The sequence below is a fragment of the Lygodium microphyllum genome, chromosome 9 (genome assembly GCF_053477565.2).
Source record: "Lygodium microphyllum isolate KBCC chromosome 9, Lygodium_microphyllum_v1.1.10, whole genome shotgun sequence".
Classification (NCBI taxonomy): Eukaryota; Viridiplantae; Streptophyta; class Polypodiopsida; order Schizaeales; family Lygodiaceae; genus Lygodium; species Lygodium microphyllum.
The window spans coordinates 76,321,088-76,331,007 of record NC_141143.1 but is presented as its reverse complement, the minus strand read 5'-3'; the positions used below and the strand labels follow the sequence as shown (position 1 = coordinate 76,331,007).

At 43.3% G+C, this 9,920-nt stretch overlaps 1 protein-coding gene across 1 annotated transcript; it reads right to left on the bottom strand.

Moving 5' to 3' along the window:
• Positions 1-2,738: 2,738 nt before the first annotated feature.
• LOC148031201 (zinc transporter 3-like) lies at positions 2,739-8,380 on the bottom strand. The gene is made up of 4 exons (XM_087684737.1): positions 5,791-8,380; positions 4,046-4,195; positions 3,545-3,888; positions 2,739-3,172 (listed from the first exon to the last, which is right to left on the bottom strand). Exons 1-3 carry the CDS (start codon positions 6,868-6,870, stop codon positions 3,583-3,585), a joined length of 1,536 nt encoding a protein of 511 aa, XP_087540863.1. The 5' UTR covers positions 6,871-8,380; the 3' UTR covers positions 2,739-3,172; positions 3,545-3,582.
• Between the last annotated feature and the right edge of the window lie 1,540 nt (positions 8,381-9,920).

Genomic DNA, 9,920 nt, shown 5'->3' with positions numbered 1-9,920 from the left:
AAGAGAAGAAAGCCAAGGAGAGCAAGAAAGAGAGAACAAAAGAGAGAACAAGAGGAACAAGAGGCAAAGAGAGGAGACAACAAGCAGCAAGCATCAAGGGAGAACAACTTACCAAGGAGAGGAAGAAGGGGAAGGAAGCAACGCGACCACCCATCCACACCAAAGACCCAAGGTAAGTCCTCTCTCTCTCTCTCTCTCTCTCTCTCTCTCTCTCTCTCTCTCTCTCTCTCTCTCTCTCTCTCTCTCTCTCTCTCTCTCTCTCTCTCTCTCTCTGTGTATTAGGATTTTTCTTTCTATGATTGAAGTTTTTATATCACAAAAAAATCATGGCGGTTGTCGGCTTGAGAGCGATCAACTTAGTGTGTTTGACAATGCGTGTAGATTCTAGAGTAGACACAAATATAGACGCGCAGTTGTGTCTGCTGTTATCGCGTCTGCAGTCACGTTTCTAAGCGCACCTATTTTGCATCCCAGACAATATTACACGCGCTCTGCTTAGAAGCTTTGACTTCAGGGAAGCATTTGAGAACACGTCTATTCTACATCTCAGATGCGAATATACACGCGCTCTGCTCAGAAGCTTTGACTTCACGGAAGCATCTAAGAGTGCGTCTATTCTATATCTCAAACGCGAATATACATGCGCTCTGCTTAGAAGGTTTGACTTCAAGGAAGCGTCTGAGAGCGCATCTATTCTGCATCTCAGACGCGAATATACACGCATCAGCTCTAATTTAAAAAATAAGTTTTTATTTATGAAATTGTACAAACATGTTATACAATAGTATAATTTACACAATTTTGCAGTTTAGCAAATTTGTCTTATTCAGGTGTTTTGTTTACAGATGTCGCATCCTGGTTCATCTAGCAATGACCCAAATTTGGAGCGCATGAATGATACATTGGTCTTGTTCAGCAGAGAGATCAATGCTTTTTTTGGAGGTTTTTCTAGTAAGGAAGACTTCATGGGAGAGATGACTAGACACCTTGGTCACTCGAAAAGCGACTTGTGGTAGGAGGTGTTGAGGGCAGTCCATAGGAGGTACCCAAATCCTGAGGGTCAGCGATTCTCAGATGATTGGGGACGCACTAAAGTGAGGGATTTGCTTCACAACAAAAGATCCCACCTCATGACACGCGCCAGAAAGTCACTACGGAGACAAGAGGAGAGGCGTAGAGCCTATAGCCAACCACCTATGTGCCACCGCATAGAGTGGAAGAAAGCCAAGAAGAAAGCAGCAGAGAAAGTGAAGAGTCGCCAACACGCAGAGACGCGATGCATCCAAATGGAAACTACGAGATCGTCGCATTGCAGATCGAGCGGCAAAGAGTCGTGGGAGGCAGAGTTTGTAAGTATATTTTGATTTTTAGTTTTTTAAATTTTATATTTTTTTAAAAAAAATTATATAATTTGTTCTAATACATTGTGTCTCATAATTGTTTTGCAGACTACTATCATTGGTAGGATACCTACTCCTAGAGAGGTAGGTTACCATCGAGGCCATAACCACGCAGCCACATGGCTTCACTTCTATAAGGAGGGTCTCATCACTGAGGAGCAATACAACCGGGCTATGAGGATTCAACAGCCAGAGGAGGTATGTTTATCTTACTTTCCTATTAATTATAACTTTTTCTTTGCAATTGTACGTAAGCAACCTTGATCTTTTGTGTGTGTAGGCAAACCCCAATGTGGAGCATAGGGAGAAGAGGGATAGTGATGCCAGTAGCGATGGTGGTGCTAGAGAAAATGTTTCTTCTTCATATTCGTAGAGGAGCATCATACCTCCTCTATGGCCTACTGCTTGCGGCCACGCTTTAGGTCGCAAGCACTTAAATTCCCCATGTAAATGCGTTTTATATATAATGAATACATGGATTTTTTTTTTCAATTCTCGTGCCTTCAAATCCATTGTGTTTTTCCCAAATGCACAATTTGATGTATGGGAGGGGGAAAAAAAACCAGAGAGCATGTGGTCTCTGGTTTTTTTTTCCAATTCTATGCTTCGCGTCTATTTGCGCGTCTAAATTGCAGAAAATGCGCGTCTAGACTCGCGTCTAAAATGTAGAGTACACGCACCCATACACGCACTATATAATTCAAATTAATAAAAAGAAATTAAATATCTTTTTTAAATGAGATTTTTGGTTTTGTGGTCGTATCTACTGGCGCACGTAAAAGCACGTCTATGCACATGTCTATGTGCCTATCTAATCTTCCAAGTAGACGCACTTGTAGATGCACAAAAAAATTAAATAAATAATAATTTTGATTTTCATGTGCGCGTTTATTTATGTGCGTCTAAAGCGCGTCTATTGGTACGTGTGGATTTCCTTATACATGCGACTATAGACGCTAAATGGTACACGTGCATTTAGACGGGCTGATAGACGCGCCCGTAAGATTTTCTCTCAATTCAAAAATCGCGTCTAAGAGGCCTTTTTGTTGTAGTGATAGAAAGAAGAAACGAAGCATACCTAGTCTAGTGAAAGCAAAGCTTGTAATATATACAACTACCTTTTGATATCTCGTTACATAATACTTTTGTTATTCAAATAAAGGACTCCCTTTGTCTATCTCAAGTTGGTAAGTATCCAACCAAGATATATACACCCCTTAACTCAAAATAAAAGCCACATAAGTGAAGCATGGGAAATTTTTTCTTGTTAAAGTTAAGAACTCTTTTTTCCTATTTGAAGGTAGCATATATTCAATTAACAAATCCACAACTCTCAACTCAAAAATGGGCCACTCAACTCAAGAGAGTGAGCCACTTGAGTAAAGTTTGGGTAAGTTTTTAGAGCCAAGCACCACCTTGCCACCGTACAAATATTGTAATTTGTAATGGCATTTGCCCTGAAGAGCAATGCTAATATTTGTTTTAAATGCAAACACAATGATAATGTATTATGAAAAGTAAAGAAATATATGCATTCTCAAGGGATCAGTCAGGGCTTACTCAAAGCTCTCGAGGCTATCTTGTACACATGTCTGCATTTCTTGATGATTCTCAAAACAGACTTGACAGCCGATAGTGAGGCTTCGAAAGCATTGTTTATATCACAATGACGAACCCCATTAGTTCCATGCAGCAGAGCGTTCCTGGTCTTCCAGATTCTCCTAATCAGGGAAGCTTGACACTGTTTGGAGGATGCTTTTCAGTAAACTCCCCTTGAAGCAAACAATAGCAAAGAATTAGTCCATTTTGCCTTCTTTGTGGCAGAATATAGGAAGAGGATACTGTCCATCTTTTCTAGGACTATGTATCTGTTAGGAAACTATGGTGAAAATTTGAGAAAATCGTGGTTACTTTGGGCGTCTTCTACAGCTCAATAAGCTTCCAACAAACAAACAATTCTTGGCGATAAAGAATCGATGGCAGACGAGGCACATTGGCCAGTGGCTAATGTGGGGAGTGATCCGTGCTAACAAATTCTTTTATCTGCCCTTCTTTCTAATTACGTCAACACAATGTAACGCTTCCCCTCTCAAGAAAAAGAAAGATATGATCATTTTACATATACATACACAGCGAGTGAATACCTTAGGAACAACATTGAAGATCCAAATTAGGAAGCCAGTCAAGCCCATGTAGCCAAAAGGGACATGGCTCCAGCGCCCAAGAACAGAGCCGAGTAGCAATATACTTGGAGCTTTGGCTGGCTCATCATGTTCTCGCTTCTGAAGTCCGTTGCAATCAGATCCACCAGAGACATGTAGACGAGAATACCTGCAGAAATCGAATCGAAGAGGCCCTCCACGAGAAGGGCAGTTGGACTACTCTCGTTGTAGCCTGACGCAATTCCCATGCCTATGGCGATGCCCACAGGTGAAGTCATGGAGAAGAAAAAGGCCATGATTGCAGCGGTGCGGCTTTCGTATTCAGCCTGCACAGTCGACTCTGAAAGTGATTAACTAATGGTCGACAGCTTCATCCATCGACTCAGCTACAAGTGATTAATTAATTATTCATGGTCGAAAACTATAAATGGATCAATTAGCTGCCCATTGCTTTGTGAATTTGATTGGGATGTGGAAAATTACCTCCGCTATGCTACCTCCCAAGGCTATTCCTTCAAAGAACTGGTGAAAGATAAGGGCTACAATCAGTGGTCGGATGGTACATGGACTCTGCGAGGTGCCCAGGGAGATGCCAATGATTATTGAATGAGCTACTATTCCAAGTTCCAGAACCTGCAGAGCATCGACTTAACGCTTAAAAAGCTAGTACGGGTTTGATTAACAGGACGAGATCAAGCTCAGCTGCACGCCTACTATCAGAGAAAGAGGAATCTCAAGATTTTGCTCGTGCTTAGGCAGACGTCGACATTGAAAGATGCAGCTTGCTGTCAAGAAAACGTGTAACTGGCCTTTATCTTTAGAAAGCAGAAGAGACAGGGTCACAAGAGCACACAGAAGAAGACGAATATGAGAGAGTTACCAGGCGTATGTTCTCCAATACCTACACACTGAAGAGGAGGTGATGTGCTGTATGCCTGCTAAATTAGAGCAGAGACACGCTCAGCCTTCAGGTCGATACGAGCCAGTTAAATGGAAGGAAGTGGGTCTTGGACCTCCACGAGTGTTTGGGTCCACCGATGGTGTATTTCTCGGAACACTCTACAAAGTCGAGACAGTTTCTCTAAGAGTCGAGACACGCCTAGCTCTCAAGATCGATTGGAGCTTTGGAGATGTCTCTCCTCGCTATCATCATGATGTTTGCTTTCAGTGTGACCTTGTTGCTTAACTGCACTTGCCATCCCCACTCAAGTCTCAAAATGAATGTACTTCCCCTACTCTTGCCAACCTAGCAACGAATGGTAGGAGGAGCTATCGACCGACACCTGTCTCTCTTCTCACGCTATCGATCCTTCCCTCATCTCTCTCGCTATTGATTCTTTTGCGTGACTGGATAACTTGCACAAGTCATTCAACTTAAGTGTGACGCAGCTCTTTGTTAACTCCTTGCCTACTCTGGATAGGCAGTCTTATGCACCCCGGTCGTTAAAAGTGTTTAGCTTTAGCATGTCCAGCCAGTTTAAAATATATATTTTCCTTATTTTTTGCTCGTTTGAAAAATCTGTCCTTTGGTGTCAGTGTATTGCCCCTGTATCGTGGTCCAGCTTGGTTTCCATCATTCAGTGTGTAAGCGCCCTTATAATGTGAACATGAATCATGAGCCGACAGTCACTTCCTTCCATATGGTGTTACCAGTACTTGGAAAAAGACGATTCTATGATAAGCTTTGTGCGGTATCGGAGGTCCAAAAGTTGCTTTCAACCCATGATGTATGAAAGGGAAGGCACCTTGCATGATTGAGGACACGTTACCAAGGTGCTCACTGTCGTAAGTGATCACTAATGTATTTGCATTTGGCACAAGGTCGACAAAAGATGACAACTAATGTAAGGGAAGGTACCTTTGCATGATTGAGGGCACGTTACCAAGGTGTTCACTGTCGTAAGTGATCACTAATGTATAATATTTGCATTTGGCAGTATTTGCATTTGGCACAAGGTCGACAAATGATGACAACTAATGTAAGGGAAGGTACCTTGCATGATTCAGGACACGTTACCAAGGTGTTCACTGTCGTAAGTGATCACTAATGTATTTGCATTTGGCACAAGGTCGACAAATGATGACAACTAAATTAGATCATGAAAAGAATGTTCACTCGTGGATAAAAGGAAGAGCACTAGAGGTAGCAGCTCGCCCGTGGAGAGCGGCACGAGCCATTACGTTGCTTGAAGAAATGGGGTCTGTGACCTAATTGACTGCATTCTTACCTGAGCAATCACTCGGCGGCGAAGCTTCTCTGCGATGCTGGCGTCCGGGGGTCGACCACGAGACTGATATTGATCATCGCCATCCTCATCGACATCATCAGCTAGTGCGGCATGATCAGCTGAGTGAGAATGCTTCGTCTTATTAGTCGATTGCTGCAACGGGGATTCATTGTGTAATTTATGGCGCAGGTTCCAGTTATAATGATCATTTGCAGGATTGGGATGATCAGGCGCTGCGTCTGATAGGAAGTTTCTCATCTCAGTTGCTGGTGGAATAAGGTAGACGGCCATGGCAACCTCGGGAGGTTGGGGCGGCATTATCAGCTGCTGTTGCGGGAGCTCGGTTGGCGAAGTGCTTCGCTCTAGGGGAAGGGAACCGACTGCTGCTATTGCAGGAGGAGGGTCTGGGGGGGCCGCCAGCTGCGGGACGTGTGGTAGCGTAGTTGATTCTAGTGCAGGCCCTGCGGCTGCTAGATGAGCTGGTATGAGGCCGGTAGAGGGACTAGCTGCTGGCGATGGATGCTGCAGTTGTAGCTGCTCCATGATAATGTCAGTACTATATTGATGGGGAGGAGAGTTAGGACATGATCGACGCGACGAAGAGCTGTGGGGATGATGGCGCCGTCGATGAGCGCGGGCGGTGCCGGCGATCTCGGCCATGAGGGTGAGAAGGGCGGCGAGCATGGAGGCGAAGCCAGCGAAGGGGAAGCGGGCGCAGACGGGGAGGCGGCGGAGGAGGCAGGGGTGCGTGAGCGCCTGGAAGGAGTCCGGCAAGATGTGCACGAAGGCCGTGCCCAGCATTACCCCCGCCGCGAACGACTTCAGCACCGCCATCGCCTGCCGCCCCCACCTCCTCTTCCTCCGGACCCCCGCCCCTTCCTGCCCGGCCTCGCCCGCCAGCATGAGCAGCGGCCTCCCTACCAGCGGCGTTCCCACCCCCGCCCCACACGCCACCACTATCGCCGCCATCGCTGCCACCTTCAGCTGCACCAACCCCGCCCTCGTATCGTCATCACTATATGACCCCCTGCAGTGACCCTCCCCGTAGTAACCCCCCTGCGAGCTGCATGAATCACCCATCTTATCTTCAAATTAGTTTTCAGACCAAGTATCAGTAATTGCTGTCGCCGTTGTCATCATCATCATCGCCCCATCAACCCAGCACTTGGAGTAGCGGTAATGCATACACTACTAAAATTCCTGATCATCTGCATCTGCTCCTTTCGTTCACAGATCCACTAGCCATATAATATTAGTTACCATCACGCACCGTCTGCATTCTGCATACAGTTCAGCACCCTTCGTTCAGCTCCAGCCGTATAACTGGTGTCGCTCAGCGTCTACACCCTTCGTTCAGCTGCAACCATTATGTTACACGACCGTCGCTCATCATCATACATGGGTCTGCATGCATTGAAGCCGAAGAGAGAGATGAGAAAGAGAGAAAGAGAGAGAGCGAGAGAGAGAGAGTTAGAGGAGCTCAGGAGGAGAGAAAAAGCTCGCCCATCGATATTAAGCTATTCCGAGAGCAGCTCCTGTGTGTGTGTGTGTGTGTGAGAGAGAGAGAGAGAGAGAGAGAGAGAGAGGGAGATAAGGACAGGTAACGCGTGCCAATGTTTAGCTTGCTCCAGAGTCCAGAGCTCCTGTGATCAGAGTCTGGGAGTCAGCAGAAAGTATGAGAGGAGACGTGTGAAGTTGTACACACAGTACTAATATTACTACCCTTCGCAAAGTTTATCCTGGTTCCGACATCTATGATCTGGTATAATGATGCAGGGAGATAGATCCCTGTACATTCTTAACCTGACCCTTATCTGCCATTACAGATGGTGTCATTGTAAGAACCTTCAAGCAAAGCCTCCCTCACATTTGATGAAGGGCTGGATCCCATCTATTCATAATTCATTTGGAAGGCCTTAATCAGAACTCCCCTTCCCTTCCTAAAGGGATGTGACGGCACACCGCTATTTTGCTATAACGCTTCATTCCAAGGGTAATAATCTATCTCATCAGTCCTTGATCTCTCGAAGGGTAATGAAATAATATATCTCATCAGTCCTTGATCGCTCGAAGGGTATTGCAACCTTCAAATATTAGGCCGAGCAGAAGACACCATATGTACCAGGGAGATCGCCGTCAATGATGTTGTTCGAACTTAGCAATCGGCGTCCTCACATCACAACAAATTATCCATACAATTTCTATGGCCTTGGCTGACTTGGGCTAATAATATAAGGCTTTAAGGTACTAGGAGGCGCACGGCTGCACCTCCATGGAACTCCTGTTAGAGCTACTGATCACAAATGCTGCTGTCTAGACGCGCATAAGGATACCACAACTTTACAGCAATGCATAGTATAATTTGTACCACCCTCTCTTACACTAGAAAATCCACAGCTAGGTAACCACTTGCAGGTGCCTTTCCCCCCCTCACAACTGCTTGATGAGCCTTGTCTTGACCTAATTCTTAGGCGAGAACGTACATCGATTCCTTTCCAATCAACATTTTCCTTAGTGAAATATTTCCATAGAGAGAGATGACAGTTCACAAAGTAATGCCAATGGAAAACATGTAAGTTAGGGTTCCTAAAGCTTATCGAGGCTTCCTATCAGCACCCGTGTAGATCCAAAAAGGCCCTCTAGGTACCCTCACAATTGAGATGGAGATGTTTTCTATTATTAATCACGTGCTCCATTTTAAAAACATCATTGTTAAACTCGCCAAATTTCTCCCCATCTAACAAATCTAACCATAATCTTGCATCTTTCACAACACCCACATGTTTTCCATAAGCTTGCAAGTTTAGTACTAGTGTTTGTAGTTTCTACACAAAAAAGGTTACAACCCCAATACGCCCTATTTGTGTGTGTGTGTGTGTGTTTGTTTTATGTATGTATGTATCTGTCATGCAAGTTTCAACCTGTTGACAATGTTTTTGATTTTGACATGATTTTAATCAAGAATACTAAAAGTTTCTACTTTTGTGAAAATGACCTCATAAGTGGTTGATATGGCAACATGTCCTTTCTAACTTCTTTTGAACCCCTCTATTCACTCAAGTACTACCTTTATTGGAATGCAAATTGTTTTACATTATCTTTACAAATTACCATTAAGGAGAATGTAATTTTCTAATAAATGATCCCAAATTTCACAATAGTGGCGGCTTTTCTCTTACAAGTTAGAAGACACTCAAAGAACTTGTTATTAGGCTAAAATTTTGCTTGAAAAGCACTTTAGTGCATATATCATGCATTCCCATCAAGAAAATTACAATTAAATAAAGAATGTCAACTATTTCAATAGCTTTATATAGCATTGTCGGGTGTTATTTTGACCAATTTTTTGGCACTTTTGAAAATGTCACTTTTCTATATAATGAATTTCTACTTGAAACATTTTCCAAACCTTTTTTCTACTATCTAACAATATTGATAAAGTCCCATACCATTTGGGTATCATGTTCAAAGCATGTACATATGTCATTTTAAATATAACCAACTAGGACCTCAACCACTTAAGTGTTTTGCAACCAGTTTTGTGGCAAATTACAAGACTAGTGTCAAGGGGTAAAATAGAATGCATTTTTTGTCTTGCCCAACACTAAGCCATTATCTTTACTTTTTGTTTGTCCCATTTTTAGTCTTGGACACCACATGCTTCTTATTTCTGGTTTTCCAAAATTTCGCCCTTTCCTTTTGAATGCCTATTAAACCTCTTTTCCATTTTCAAAATCCCCTTTTGATTTTTTAAATTGACTTGTCATGTATTAGAACATAGGTAGTAGGACCACTTCTATCCCCTTTTCTATTTTAATCTCATACTTTGGTCCTATTACTAGGCAGTAGAGTCATAACTCTTCACTCTCTCTATAGTGTAAATTATGGTCCTAGCCAAATGTATCACGTAGGTGCAATGTGCCTTGAAATATCTAAATGTAATTAAATAAAACCTCAATATAATGCTGGTTAAGAGTTTAATAGTTACACAGCATTATGTGATTAGCTGCATTGTTGTCAGTGTTCAAAAGAAACATATATGGTTGGACCCTCCCTTTATGTTCTATTGAGACCATTTTGTGGACATCTTCAAATTGAAAAGTTGAATCATTGAGCGTTATGCTAGGTCG

Bases quoted from the DNA above. Each gene is read 5' to 3' on its own strand.
- LOC148031201 (XM_087684737.1), bottom strand. From the start codon at position 6,870: ATGGGTGATTCATGCAGCTCGCAGGGGGGTTACTACGGGGAGGGTCAC. The intron at 4,196-5,790 runs GTAAGAATGCAG...GATGCTCTGCAG, and splicing joins GCCGCCGAGTGATTGCTCAG to GTTCTGGAACTTGGAATAGT. The intron at 3,889-4,045 runs GTAATTTTCCAC...TCGACTGTGCAG, and splicing joins TGGGAGGTAGCATAGCGGAG to GCTGAATACGAAAGCCGCAC.